The sequence below is a fragment of the Thermobia domestica genome, chromosome 6 (assembly GCF_964235325.1).
Source record: "Thermobia domestica chromosome 6, izTheDome1.hap1.1, whole genome shotgun sequence".
NCBI classification, from domain to species: Eukaryota; Metazoa; Arthropoda; class Insecta; order Zygentoma; family Lepismatidae; genus Thermobia; species Thermobia domestica.
Window position 1 is genome coordinate 226,090,435 of NC_137459.1, and position 15,787 is coordinate 226,106,221.

Consider the following 15,787-nt stretch of genomic DNA (forward strand, 5'->3'; position numbering starts at 1 on the left):
ATAAATAAACAGAACATGTTCTAGCATTTTTTTAAAATTCTCTTTTATTGGGGGGGGGGAATTTTCTGTATAGTGCCGTACAGAAGTTTTGATCAGGTAATAGCGACTGCTCTGAAACAAATGCAGAGTATGAGAATTTAGTCTGTAGTTTGGTGTGGAGAAGAAACAAACTTGTGAATCAAAGTTTTAAGAACAACTCATGTTATTCTATCAGACAGACAATCGCGATATTACTTTGACATATTTACCACGTATTTGGAACTTGCCTCCTCTCCCTTTCAAAGCTGATATTTGAAGACGATGGAAGATGAGCTCACATTTTAAACCAATATATTTATATACCTAGTTTCACCTTCCTCTTACAGCACACATGTTAATGAATGTAACATTATAAAAATCCGACTGGAGACAAATGCTACATACAGTATAGTAAAAAACAAATCATTTCAAGCAGATCATCTGTTTTAATGTGAACACAGGACATACAAGCTCAATGTCATCATTCGTAAATGAACAAAAGTTATAGAAATTGACCCTCTTCCTCACTTCATACCGAAATTTATCAAAATGCTTGGATACGTGCTTACTAGTTTTTTAATAAGGATTTTATATATCGTAAGACGAGGTTACTTTGCACATCAGGGGTTACTTTGCACAAAATATGAAAAGAGTTTCACAGTCCTCTGTCGGCAAAACCATGAACAGAAAAGAGGAAGTTTCAACTGACACCGTAAGATAGAACATCTAACTGTATTTTGGATATAATGTTGGCGGTTAACATCAGTTCTAATTACCGAGAGGGTTCATTATTGTAGAGGTATGGAATGCAGTCACTGTAAAGGCCGCAAAAATTTGAAAGATATCACGTACGAGATTTTCCGTCAAAGTTAAGTCAGTTTCGTAGAATACTACTGTGTATAATGGAACTTCTATGCAATAGTTGAAATTGAAATGTAAAACGTTTTAAAGTCATAAAAAGTAAACCTGGAAGAAGGCAGTTTCAGTCTCTACTCGGGGATACTTTGACTGGTCCAAAGTATCGCTTAGATAGGAAATTATTACTACTAGAATCTTCTGTATTCTGAAGTTAGGTAAATTTGCTATTTAGGAAAACGTTGGAACGAATCTCTTGTTGGAAAATAAATTATGAACAGTGGCGGATCCAGAAAAGTAGTTTGAGAGTGGCTTCACTCAAAAAGACTTCGCTTTTCTTTTTAGAAATGACTAGACTTCATTTTGCGGGGGGGGGCTTCAGCTTATACACATAGGAATGACTAACATTAATTAAAAAAAAAGAATTCATTCAATTTGGGTGGGCTTCAGCCTGAAAGTACTAAAACCCGTAAATATCTTCCACTCATTACGTTTGGGATTATATTCTTGGACATAAGGAACAACCAAGGAAAATCAGTTCAGGGGATTTTATTCTGTTCCTGAGTGGACATTTTTGTGGGACATATGCTAAACTATTAGAATGCGGTTCCTGTGCCGGTAGCAGAAAACACATAATTGTCTTTCCAAATATCGATAAATCAAACTAAGTACTAATACTAATAGCATCATTCTAATATCAATATTTGTAGACTGCGTGCAGTTTTGTGTAGAAAGTAAAATGTATAAACACTGAAGGGAAAACATTGCACAGAAACGTTATGTTCGTATGTCGAACATACTTTTTTGTATGTTGTGCAAAGTTTATATTTCAATAACTATGGTTATACTGAATGTTTACTAATGAACTTGCACTAATGTTTTCCTTATGTATCTAGCTATTACATGTTTAAAATACAGTGTTCTAAATCATTACGTTTGTAAGTTATGCGATTTTCTTTGAAATGGCTTAAATCTTGTGCAAAGTAGCCCCGTCTTACGGTACTAAGTTTCATCTCACTAACGCGAAGAATAACATAAATTATTTGTTATGTATTTTTAACTCCCTCTCCTCTATTAGAATACGCACTTTAATAAATATGACGTGACAACAACACAGTTTGAGGTAGGTGTTAACTATGTTAAAAACTTCACACCGAACGGTTCAACCAATTCCTTTACATTAAACAATGTCTTTTTCATGTGTATAATACAGACGTACCCTCATGAAAAAAAAGGCGCGTATACTGTAACTCACGATTTTTCGCAATCATTTCATTTTCCTTACGTTTATGGGTAAAATTCAGTTATTAGAAAGTGGAGATAATAGAAAGCAATCCATCAAAGAAGATATTTCCAAAAAATAAAATTAAAAATATAAGCAAAAAAAAATTATGCTAGGTTTTGTGTATACTAGCAATAATACTTTCGACAGAATTTTGCAGTAGCAGAGCACGACTGCAGAGGGAATTTTGCGAGTGGTAGTATCGTAGTATCCAGAAGTTGAATCAAGGAACTAGAAAGTGGATCAAAATATTGCATTTATTGGTTTAAACCTAGGTTGTAAATTGTCTGCCAAATATGAATTAGCTTCTGTAACCAAGATGTTGTACGGAAATATAGAAACAAAGAGGAAAACTGTTGTCTTAAGTTATGAAGTGACATGCTCTATAGCCATGAGCATTTATTTAAGAAAAAGACAAGCAACAAAACGTAGTCTCTGTGGTCAGGTGGATAGAGTGGTGGATTGGTAGTTCTTATACTGTTTAGATACCAGGTCGAATCCCATACATCCATTTTACTTTTTTTTTACAAAACATTACAGAAAGTGTATATTTTTTATGTTAATAGAAACCGAAACAATATAATAAGGAAATACCTTTTTATTTCCTCTAATGACGTATTTATTCAGAATTAGTGTATTATTAGTAACAGCGATTTTTTCAGTTCATGGTGTGGTATGACTATTCTTTCCTTCTCCGTTTTTGCACACCAGAAGAAACTTCAACTCACTTCGAGTGTGTCTGCGAGTCAGGAACAGGAAAAAACATGCGCGACCTGCAGCCTTACAGTCACAGCGAATGAAGCCTTAGTTTGTTGTGATGAAAAAAAAGCTGATGTTAAATTATTGTTGTAGTGTTTGTGTGTGTGTGTATGTTTCTTTTTAGAGTATTGACTCTCTCTGTCTCTTCTTTTTTTTTCATATCCATAAGTGCAAGAAATGCAATCATAAGTCTGTGTAAGGAATAAAAAAATGCTTTCTTTAAACAAAACTAAATTATACAGGTCTATTTGTGAGGAATACGAATGCTTCCAAAATATGCCATGGATATTAACTATAACACTGCTCAACAAGAAATTGTTTATCTTAATGATTTTACATTTACCAAATGATTTTGACGTGTTAATTACGAAACTAGTATTAGTTTTCCTCAAATGTCGATTGTTTGGAAGGAATTTTGCAAAATCGTCTTTGTTCAAGAACGCCATTTTAGAGGAAGAATTTCACCCTGTACTTCGGTTGTCCATAGATGGCAACACAACAAATTCTTGTGGATTAATTAGCAAGTTCCGTTTCGTAATATATGCGTTCTATGATTAGGAATTTTGAATACAGCATTTACTTTGAATGAAAATACAGTAACTGTCTAGAAAAATATAATTTCTTATTTTTCCCCTTACTTTTACAAAAAAAAAAATATTAACTTTAATTAAGTAAAGTCAGTAAATTTCTATATGACTCCATTTGGATAGCCAGCTGTATATAGTATTGAGTAACTATAGTGATAACTATATTATATCAGTGGCATTTGATTTAATGTCACTAGTTGCTGTGTAGAAGATACAATGTCTACCAGGAGGCGTTGTAAAATGCCAACAGACTCATTTTGTTATGTTTGTGGATTTTACATAAGCCCCAAACAACTTAAACATAACATTGTGCTTGGAACAAAGTTCCGTGTTGCATATGAAGCTTACTTTCGAGTGCCCGTAGTTGATCAAGGCAAACATTAGGCTCCGCATGTGTGTTGCGGTAGTTGCCGCTCTACATTAGAAGGTTGGTTACGGGGAACCAGAAGATATACACCATTTGCTATTCCTCAAATTTGGAGAGAGCGTACTAATCACCATAATGATTGATAGTTCTGTTCATTTGACGTGACACACTACAAAAACAGAAAGAATAGGGGAAAAATAGAATACCCCAGTTTACCTTCATCCATTGCTCCAGTTCCACACAGTGACGAACTTCTTGTACCCAAACCACCAGAGATATTGTCATCTGAAAGTGAACCAGAGGAATCTTCCGATCTTGATTAGTTTTTCGCATAAAACCAATAAAAAGGAACCACATTTGCTTAATCAGCAAGAACTTGATGACTTGATAAGGGATTTAGATCTTCCAAAACCAAAGGCAGAACTTCTTGCTTCACGTTTAAATGAGTGGAATTTTCACTTTCCAACATGTAAAATATCAAAATATAGGAAAAGGAATAAGACTTTTTCACAATTGTTCAAAATGGAAGGATGTTATTGTCATGACGTTAGTGGTCGATTTGAAGCTATCGGCTTTCCACATCAACCAGAGGAGTGGGGTCTTTTCATAGAGTTAATCTAGAAGTTTGAAGGCAGTTCTTCTGCACAATGGAAATGTGAATCATTCTCTGCCTGTTGCACACACAGTCCACATGAAGGAAGACTACGAAAAAGTGAAATTATTGATGGAAAAGTTGAGTTGAGTTGACTTTGAGTTTAACGTCCCGTTCAGCAGCGTTGATGGAAAAGGTTGAGTACCAAAAATATAAATAGGATATTTGTGGAGAGTTTAAGATGATCGGTTTACTTCTAGATTTGCAGAGTGGGAATACTAAATATTCGTGATTTCTTTGCCTTTGGGATAGCAGAGCTATTGACCGTCATTATACACTCCAAGTTTGGCCAGAAAGGAAACATTTACTTCCTGGCACTCACAATGTCATACATGAACCTTTAGTTGAAAGAGGAAAAATCTTACTGCCACCACTCCACATAAACTTAGGACTTGTAAAACAGTTTGTTAGAGCATTAGATCCACATTTTGCAGCTCTTTTTTACATAAGACAAACGTTTCCACTGTTAACTGACGCTAAAATCAAAGCTGGCGTATTTACTGACCCACAGATACGCGTGATGCTTCAGTCTGAAGAACTTCAGAATAGAATGACTCTAGATGAAAGAAGTGCTTGCGAAGCTTTTAGGGCGGTAGTGTGAGGCTTTCTTGATAAAAATAGGAGTGAAAATTATAGGGTGTTAATAGATTCTTTGATTGACCTATATCGCAATTCGGGTTGTAGAATGTCGTTGAAATTGCATTTTTTGTTTTCCCATCTTGATTTTCTTCCGTCCAAATTTAGCAGATGTGAGTGAAGAACATGGTGAAAGTTTTCATCAAGACATTGAACAAATGGAAAGAAAATACCAAGGGCTCTGGGGCACCGCGGTGATGGGAGATTACATTTGGACATTGATTTCTGATAACAAATCAGCTTCGCACAAACGAATAAGCAAGCGTGCTCATTTTTAAAATGTTCTGCATTATGTGCTTGTAGTGAAAGTGGATATATTTATGCTTTTTTTTTTAAATTTTGTACGCTGTGTTCGTACTCCATAGTGACTAAGTTAATTCTGCATAATTTCTTCAGTGAAGCATGTTGTAAGATAGTAATTAGCTCTAAATTTCCCGTTAAAAATCAAAACCGCGCCAAAACTGCGACCTATATAAACTAGCAATTTAATATTAATTTCTTCTGCATACGAAAAGTGTTAGAAATGTAATATATTTTAGTTGAAAATAGAGGTTAGGAACTATTACACGGAAATGAAAAAATGACTTTTTTTCATTTTTGTTTGTCAACTTCCAGTTGATTTCATAACCAAATTTCAAATTTTGTCTCCAACATTTTGTGTCATCTCGTGAATACCAATTTAAGACTTACAGAATCAATTTCTGATCTAAAAAATATCTGCTGTAATTTGACTAACTGTACAAACAGTGTCGCCAACTCCAGAAATAAAAAAAATACTTAATTCTGAGGAAAAATTAAGAATTTTCTCAAAATTTGTTGAATAAATTTTCTTTCGCATGTAATATTGCAAATAAACTTACACAGTTTAAAAGCCTATTTCTTTACTTAAAAAGCAAGACATAACCGGTTCTGTTATGGCAAATGGTTTCTTAGTTATTACGCTTTAACGAAAAATAGAGGAAAAATTCAACTAATTACCCGATTTCTAAGGGTTAAAGACGAATTTTAAGGTGTTTTTTGACATTTCGGGAAAACTAATGTTATGCACGTTATTAGTACCACCCAACGATATTAAAAAAAGAAAATAAATCAGATAAATATAAAGTTAGTCAAAATTTGTTACCCAGTGTAATCATATCATTCTTCCGAATTATACAGTAGCGTAAAAAAACTGATAATAAAATGATGTAACAGGCATAAGTTTTTTTTTCTAGCATGACAACACATTAAACATAACAAATTAAATTTTTGGGATTACAAATTATCACTTTACGTATCAGTGTAGGCCTATTCGAGAGACGAAATAAGAGAGTGTGGTGATAGTTATAAAAATCGAATACGAGATTTCAATGGATTCAAGTTACATGGCCCCTACATATCGAAAAAATGATTTATCGATGTCTGCCCATCTATTCGTCTGTCGGTAAGTCACGTTTTTACATACACTCAATTAGCGGCTATACTGTTCAATGTATCTGGACCGAATTCTAGACGTAACGTTTTAATAACATACTATCGTTTCGACTTTTATATCCTTTGACACCTAAAAGTAAGGATAGTTTACTAAATGATTAAACTTTAAAATAATTCAATTTTCTCAAAAAAGAAAAAAAACAGCTGTAACGATTTTGTTTATTTTTTATAAATATATATTTTGCTAATAACTCTCCACCGTAGTATCAATCATTTTTTCTGAAAAAGTACATATGGTGTAATTTACTGTATGGTATGCGTTCTTTTTGCACAATTTTCTCAAACACACTTCATAAGTAAACGTATCATTAATAACCTAACAATATGACAACTCGTTCGTCATGTAAACATTCAGAATGAGTAGCTCTCCCCCGATGATTTTACCATCAACGTTTCAGACACTTTTGTTTATATTTCGTAAAGAAATGTTTTATTAATAAACTAACACAGCATAAATTGCTTATCCCGATAACATACAGAAGAAGACGTTTTCTCAAGGGTTGATTTTTTTTTACAATTTTCTCAATAATAACTGAGACAAATTTGTTGTAATTTCAGTAAAAATATTTTGTGTAGTAATCTTACAATATGGTATAACACGCTTGTTTAGAAAAGAAAAAAATCGAAAAGAGATAGTTTACTTTGACAATTTGCTTAAAAATTAGTCGATATACTTGGTCCAGATTATAAATAATTTACAATATGGCATAAATTGTAATCTGTAATTTATCCTCTGTAATCTATCTGTAATCTATTTGTAATTTATCCTCAAAATTACAGATAGAATAATTTACCTTTGGGGGTAAGTTTTTCCCGATGACCTTCCCAAAAACAACTCAGATGTTTGTTGTTCATATTTCATAAATAAATGTTACATAAATGGCCTAGCTATATGATATAATTCCTCATCCTGAAAATCTAGAAGTGGTATATTAGTTTTGACAAGATTATAGTTAATATCTTTTCTGCGATTTTCTCAATAACGATTCGGGCGATTGTGTTCGTATTTCATAAATAAATGTTTTATGAAAACACTAACAACACAGCATAGCTCGTTAGTCCTGAAAAGATCCACAAGGGTTAATTTATTCTTGGGGTGACGTTTTTCATGATTTTCTCAGAAATTACTAAGACGCTCTTGCTTATAGTTCACATACAATTATATCCTTAATAATTCTAAAATATGTCTTAAGTTATTTCTAACGGAAATATGACCAATGAGTACTTTACTTTTGGGCCTAAAGTTTCCTCTAACAAAGTTTTCCAAAACACATTATTTTAATAGCAATTTCCCAAATAAATGTTTCATTAATAGCTGTAGCCTAACATGAATCAGTTTAAGAAATTCGAGCGAGAATGTACAGTGCGTTTGCTCCGTATCCTTTCATAAATATATTTTTAAATGTTTCCTAATCACAATTTTCCGAACAAAATCGAAACTTCTTTTTAAATGTGCCTTGTTGTGGTCAAATGGTTCAAGTGCATTGCTTCTGGATTTGATTTCCAGTGAGAGCTAGTGTATTTTTGTCCCAGAGACGTGACACCTCGGTGCAAAGAAAAAAGTGTTTAAATAAGCCTGACAAAGCTAATCAATAATACAAAAAAATAATACAATGTTGCGAAATTATCGAAGAAACTTTGTTAATATTAGGTAAGTGTCAGTGGCCTCTAGATAAAGCTATCCTACGAAGAAGTGATTGAGATACCAAAAATGTTGTAATCGCTGGGAGACATGTTAGAAGAATACAGAGGAAGAATACAGAGAGAGTTTAATATTGCAAATCATGAATAGTCTGCACCTTCGTTTCAGGGCGAGTATTGAAATCCGTAAGCCTACATAGGTTAACAATGAAATGAACATTACAACACAATACCTGTTTCATATTGACAGGGGCTTGCTGATAGGTTTGCAGGGTGTTTCACAGGGTTTAATATTGTAAAGAAAACGATCCTTGCGAACTACTGAGCCTTCCCCACTGTACACTGTAGTTAAATTCGTGCTTAATTAAAACTATATTTGTTTAAACTTAAAACTTTTGACCGTTATCACCTGTGTACCACGGACAGCAATCCGCCAGTAATTCTTTGTTTCCGCCCGGCGGGAACTCATGTGGTTCGGATTCTACGTTAATCAGTAGGTCCATGTCTCATATAGTCTCGCTGCTGAGAGGGACGATAAACTCAAAATCACATCACACATCCTTGTTTCCGCCTTTGTTTTAGCCCATGAGTGTCTTTGTTCATGAGCTCCTTTGTGGCTAAGCGGTTAGCGTACGCGCGTTTGTTGTGGGAGACTCGGCGAGATCTCACGTGGTTCGGAGTCCACGTTAATCAGTAGCTCGACGTCTCATATAGCTTCGTTGCTGAACGAGATGTTAAACTCAAACTCAATGTCTTTCTTCATAAATTTCTTTGTGTGTGGTTTTGCATATACGTGGCGTGGACATTAAATTTTGATTTCTACGCCATATATATCTAATTACATACAGACCTATAGAACGAACACAACAAACTTGGAATATCTATATTGTTTGTGTATGGAAAATCATCACGCGGCGCTGAATGGGAGAGCCGTGTGTATGGAATACTATACACACAGCAATCAACGTGTTAAGAAATGTATAATAATATGAAATAATAATAATAATAATAATAATAATAATAATAATAATAATAATAATAATAATAATACACAGAAAACGAAACGATCACTTACATAATTTATAAACATAAGTTAACATGTATTAAAGCATATAACTGCAACGGAATTAAGCTGTTTCCTTCTCTCCCTGAAGGCAACAGCCCTTATTGTGCCAAGGAATAGAAGAGAACTTGAGACACTCACGACTTTGGGGCGGTGTGTGGTCAGAACATCGGCTCCCTTTGTTGTTAGTCCTAACTTTCTAGACGGATGCAGTTATTCCCGGTAGAATATACAAGCTAATAGACTTTTCTGTTACTATTAAAGTGAATAATTACACTCATTCCCTCAATGTGATACTTGTGGTTGCTTAACTGTATACAGACAGCTAATCCATGGAAGAATAGTTGATAATAATAATAATAATAATAATAATAATAATAATAATAATAATAATAATAATAGAAACTCGACAAATATTCTTGCAAATAATAGGAACAAGTTTGCAACATTTGTGGTCATAATTGAAAAGAGTGACAAGGACTGAAGTGCGTACTACAATGTTCCTTTCATCCATATTTGTTTCACACATTGAAATGTTGTACTTCTTATATGTAACTTACTTTCCGTTTGCATTATATTTTCTTCTATTTCTTGTAGGAAAATATACATTTTATTCAAATATTGCAGTTTTCCAGTACTCTACTTCTTATCCCCATCCCCCCTCTCAGGTACTATGGGAGACACTACAACAAAGGTTGAATTACATTAGGGTGTTGTTCATGGTTATTCTCTTTCCATCTGAGGTTATTTCACTTTGATTGGACACTATAGGTATAGGTAACATTGACTTTTTATATGAACGCCCACACTGAAACTTCAGCCATCCTCAAATGGGATATTTACTGAGGTCTAATGGCAATTTTAACCTTATATTCATATTGAGACTGATTGATTCATATAAAATAAACACCAATATCAACATTTTCAGTTTGGCTCAAAATGGGGATGGAGACATCACATACCATCAAATGGGGCTGAAGTGAGTTTGGTGCTTTTCAAGTAAGATTTCTCATTCATTCACGTAGCAAATTTGCTTAAGTTACATCGATAGCTGTTCGTTTTGCAACTGCCCCCTTTTAGGTGTGATATGGTTGGCTTTGGCTAATTTTGACCATGGCGTACCAGTGGTACAATTTTGGAAAAATATATGTGATTGTAGGGTACATCTAAAATTATTTTTTTGATAATTGTGCTCGCAGACCATCATAGGTCAAAACGGGCTCAAATATTGAATCGAATTGTTTGAGAAGGGGAAATGGAAGGGCGAGCTGTTTTTCTTTTTTTTTTCAGACAAAGCCATTGTATACACCTATGAGTAGGAACAAAATCGAATGAGCCATTCTTGAGACATAAATTAATCCCACTTTTTCGATTTTGTGCCATTTCTCATGAACCAATGAGAGTTGAGGTTTGAAACGTGGGGATTACTGTATCTTGGAGGTACCTATATACCAAACACTTGTCGTCCCAAGATTCGTCTGGGGTCATTTCATTATACTTATCCACCCACACCCTTTCCTGATATTTTCATTTAACTCAATCGTTATTTGAACCTGCTACTTAGAAAACAGCGAGCGAATGTTCTACAATTGTAGAGAGAAATTTAGAGTGTAAGGTAAAATGACAGACTCAATTGTTTGAGTGGTGATATATACAAATATTATTATTATTACTGATCTTATTAAGGGAGTGAACTTCCTTGCGTAATTGGGGCACGAACATACACACAAAGTTTTTTTTTTCTTTTTTTTTTACCTTACACTTCCTAACTGGAAGTCTACAATACTCTTGGGAAATATGTGATTTCAGATAAAATAACAACATCATTACAGGAAATGCAGTTAATATGGACTCCCGATTTTATTTTTAAACAGAAATTCGTCAATATACACATGCATTGAATATTATTAGAAGAAAACCATTCTTTGTTTATTTGTACAATGTTTGAACACAACAATTTCACTTACGTTGCATTAACTTTTCAGTTATTCCTTGTTCAATAAAAAAATGACGAGTTTTCCCGTTTGCAAAATGATCGGGTAAAGTGGACTCCCGGATCAGAAAAACATAAGTAATAAAAATAGACGAACAATAATTAAAATAAAAATGTACTATGCGCTCTTTATTCACTTTCATGTCAGAACAATTGACAATTCAAAATTATTTGATCACTACTTAGCTATCCCGAGCTGAACAATATGTTATCTATTATTTACACAAATCAGAAACATAACGCTCAACAACATCTAATACAGTGCATGTTTCATGCCACGACTCTAAGCGCTGGACCCACTTTTCACCACCAAAATCTTCACTGAATGTTATACCACAAAGAACGCAAGAGGCATCATTACTCTCGAGTTGATCATCATTCGCATGAGTGGAACGAGTGTTTGCTTGTTTCGTTGCGTCTGAACCATGTCCAAAATTTAAACGACGAGATGATTTTAAACGTTTAGTTGATGCTGCTAAAACTTGTCTGAAAGGGCTGGAGGTAATAACACACGGATAACTCGTAGCTCCGACACGTCCACCACGTGTTGCAGATGGAAGACATGGTTGTGGTGATAGCAAGACTTGGGAAGGAGGATCTCGAAATCCGGAGTTTGGGACGTGGAAGGTTGACATATGTCATCAGAATCCATACGCATCGCTAATAATAGCTTCAAAATTTTACGTTATTCGTGTAACAAATAGTAACATAAACAAAAAACACTATACTCAAAAGACCAAACAAAGTCTACTCTATTTCAGTTTAGCCGCCATTTTGGGGTCGACTTTAGCCGCCAACAGGAATGTTACATGTTTCTTGAATGAGTTGCATGGTATTCCATAAATATTGAAACAATTTTAAGGTCACACCAAGCTAATGTAGCATACACTGATATTTCGTTCGTGGTACAACATTGTTTATATAATCCAGCATGTACAGATTATAAGAAGAAAACAGTAAACAAACATACCTTTGAAAAATGTTAGAATGTTCTTCACACATATAATAATATCCCCTGACTCGACTTCAATGGTCTCCTTACTGAAAATTTATATATAGATGACTGGGGACGAGAGTCCTTCTGATAGTATTACCAATTCGCTGTCCTTATTTATTCCGGAGAAGAACAGGGAGTCGGCTTTACCTGCCCGGGTTCACTATACCTGCACTTCCTCTACTTCATACAAGTGAAAACGTTTAGTGTACTTCTAAAGTTCAAAATCATTATGGAAATCATATTGCTTTCTCACATCACATCTTTTTCATTATAGAAAAAAAATCCTCTTCTCTTCATCTCTTCTTTGCGTGTTTCTAATTGTTCTTGTTCTTAATCTACATGCTAAGTTTAAGGGTTATGTTACTGAAGAAATCATTAATAAAATACAGGTTAACGTTACGTGTAAGTTGTAGAGATGTAATCGAAAAGTGCTAATGGTAATTCTTTTTACTTTTGTTGTAGGTCAGAACTTATTGTAATACAGAATGATGAGGAGTATACTCAGGAAGGGATAATAGATGGAAGAGTTGAAGAGAAATTGTGTACTTTTCCTGCGCTTGTAAATGCAATTGGATTAAAGCTATGTGCTGACTTTCAGTTTCCCAATGGAACTCACAGAGAGCGTGCACCACACTTACTTCTAAGTGGACCTTCAAAGTTTCAAGCCGTCCTTGAGAAAACAGACCCTAGTGCTGAAAAGTATTTGTTTCAATATTTATGGAATACAACAGAGGTATACTTTTGATTTACAATGGCTCGTATCTATATATGGGGTGTTCTAAAAATGGCGCCCACGGACCACTATTCTACAAGTTATAACAAAGTAATATATATATATATATATATATATATATATATATATATATATATATATATATATATATATATATATATATATATATATATATATATATATATAATTTTTATACCTTTCGAGTCCTTGTCTGGAGACACGAATTGCACTGTGGCAACGTCGCAATTAAAGAACCAGAGAGTAGATCTAATAATCTATAAATAGTTGCATCGAATTTTTCCAGATGGCAGCTAAAGTCAATATAGATTAATACTAGTTTCACTTATTAACGTAGCAATATATTTAACTGCTTGATGTATTTGTAGAGTGATGCTAATGGTTCCAAGTTAATCTGAGACGTTACCACATTGTGAAATTTTAATTCCCCATAGCGGCTGAAGGAGGCCCCGGAAGGCAAACCATCATATAACATTTTTGCTTTATTTTTGGCCTGTAGAATGGCGCTCTATGGTCCGTGGGTGCCATTTTAGAACACCTGATATGTATAGTATAAATAGATACATGCTGCTAATTAGGTGTAATACATTTTCCTAATTGATTGTTTTGGGTAGTAAATAACGCTTATATTGAAAACATTATTTATTTTTATGTTCTTCAATAACATCAACTTTTGTGTTTTTGATGTCCATATAATATCTACTTGTATATGTTAATCAGTTGATAATGAAACGTTTACAGGATATTTTGTTCGAAGCATAAATGTAACGTGATTTTAAGCATTAATCGGCAATGAAACTTTTTTATAAATCTCAAGGACGAAAATAAGTTTTGCATGCTGTGCCATTCCCAAGTAGCATATATTGGTGAAACTTGAATCTTACATATACAGTATGAGACAGGGAAAAACATAAATAAATATTTGATTAGGACAATAAAATTACACGTACAGTATATACAAAGACAATAACTTACATTGAAAACACTGCGTCACCTAATAACCCACTGACATTACGTAATAAGTGAAATGACTCTTAACAGAGTGTGCGATGCACGGAGAGAGATGCATGTTGGAATGCTGTAAGACGTCTAGCTATAGCACTCCAACGTATTCGATAAGATTCTAGTCATAACACAGGGATGCCTGCCCATTCTCCAAATTTACCTCGTTTCTAGAGCTCCGTCACCTGCACTGTTCAACGCGGTCGCACATTATTATCTATAAAGTAGTTAGGACAGACTGTAACTCTAAAATTCGCTCATAGAGAATGAGAACAGTGTCACAATAAGCATGATAGATAATTGTACTGCGTTCAAAAAGCATATTAGTATGCCCAAGTAAAATTGTGGCTTCACGCTAGAACACTGGAGCACCAACACGTATCTTTTCAGATTGAATCTGCTTTCATCAGAGAAGAGAACGTGACCTCACTCCTCCTCAACTAGTTCTGGTGTTCTTTGCAATACTGAAAACGGTGCTGCCGATATGCAAGTTTTAGCAACATACAACGTTATGGCTGTCACGCAAAGGGGCCACTCCGATGCAATTGACGCAACGTGCCATCGTGAGATTGGGTTGCTTGCAGTTTTATTAGATGGCTGTAATTGCAACCACAGTTTGACGTCTGCCCTCCTTGCTTGTATCAAAATGTAACGATTGTCCGTTGCTATAGTTGACCATGGTCAACTAGCACCTGTCCTTCACACTGCATTGCCAATTGTTCGTAATGTCCCTCATTCAGGTGAAACAACGCTGTCGACAATACCAAACCGGTAGAGATGTGGACAGATTTATGGCTTAATGGTCCTTGCCTCAGGACCTATGGTCCCTGCACTGGGAAAAATATGTGGCGTACGTAAATTCGTATGTTACATTTGTAAATCCTGTATGTTTTGGACTTAACGTACAGGGCTGGATCTACAAGGGGGGGGGGCATTCGGGGAATTTGACGCGGGGCGCAGTTGGTTGAGAGCATGTGGCGGGCGCCATTTCGAGACAAGATTAACGGTAGCAAATTTGGAAGACCGTATAGACGATGATGGGATGGTTGGTGGAATGAAGAAAGTGGGAGGATATCTGAGCTGAAGAATGTTCTCGCAGTATTTGATGAAACTATCAATACTTCCTCTAATTCAGAACTCAAATGAGTCAAAATTTGTAATTAATTTAGTATTTTGGGACTCAGTTTTGCATGTAATAAATGGAGTTAACGAAGAAATAAAGCATTAGCAGGGGGCACACTTAGTATTCGGAGGGGCACAAATTATTTTCAGACGGTACTATTCTATTTATTATTATATTATAGACGTATTATTTTAGGACAGTGCTTCCCAATAAGCATGTCAGGAACAAACATTGACAATAAGGATTTGACTTTGCAAAAGGACTCTTGATTTGTTATCTGATCTTTTGAACACCATCTTCAGGTTCAGAATTATGGATTTGTCAGATGGCTGTCGGAAGCGAAGGTTACTGTTAATTTGATAGATGTGGAAGATCAGTTCAGAGAAAATTGTATCTTAAAGAAGAATAGGATGAAGCAAGACTTTTCACTGAAGAGGATCGCCTTAGACAATCTTTCTTCAGAATTCCTGACCTTTTATGGGAAGAACTTTTTAGTAGAACGGACAGGCTCAAAGAAATAAGCAAGGACTTCAGCTTCCTCAGAGGGAGCTAATTGTGTGGAAAGTTTTCGGAGGACATGAAAAAATC

General features: G+C 34.7%; 1 protein-coding gene across 2 annotated transcripts in view; it reads left to right on the plus strand.

Moving 5' to 3' along the window:
• Window positions 1–15,787, plus strand: part of Apoltp (Apolipoprotein lipid transfer particle) — a 6,186,292-nt gene that overhangs the window by 2,046,461 nt on the left and 4,124,044 nt on the right. For both annotated transcript variants that reach the window (XM_081762641.1, XM_081762640.1), the window contains exon 20: window positions 12,786–13,056. In XM_081762641.1, coding sequence (XP_081618767.1) covers window positions 12,786–13,056 — 271 coding nt within the window. The remainder of the gene's footprint in view (window positions 1–12,785; window positions 13,057–15,787) is intronic.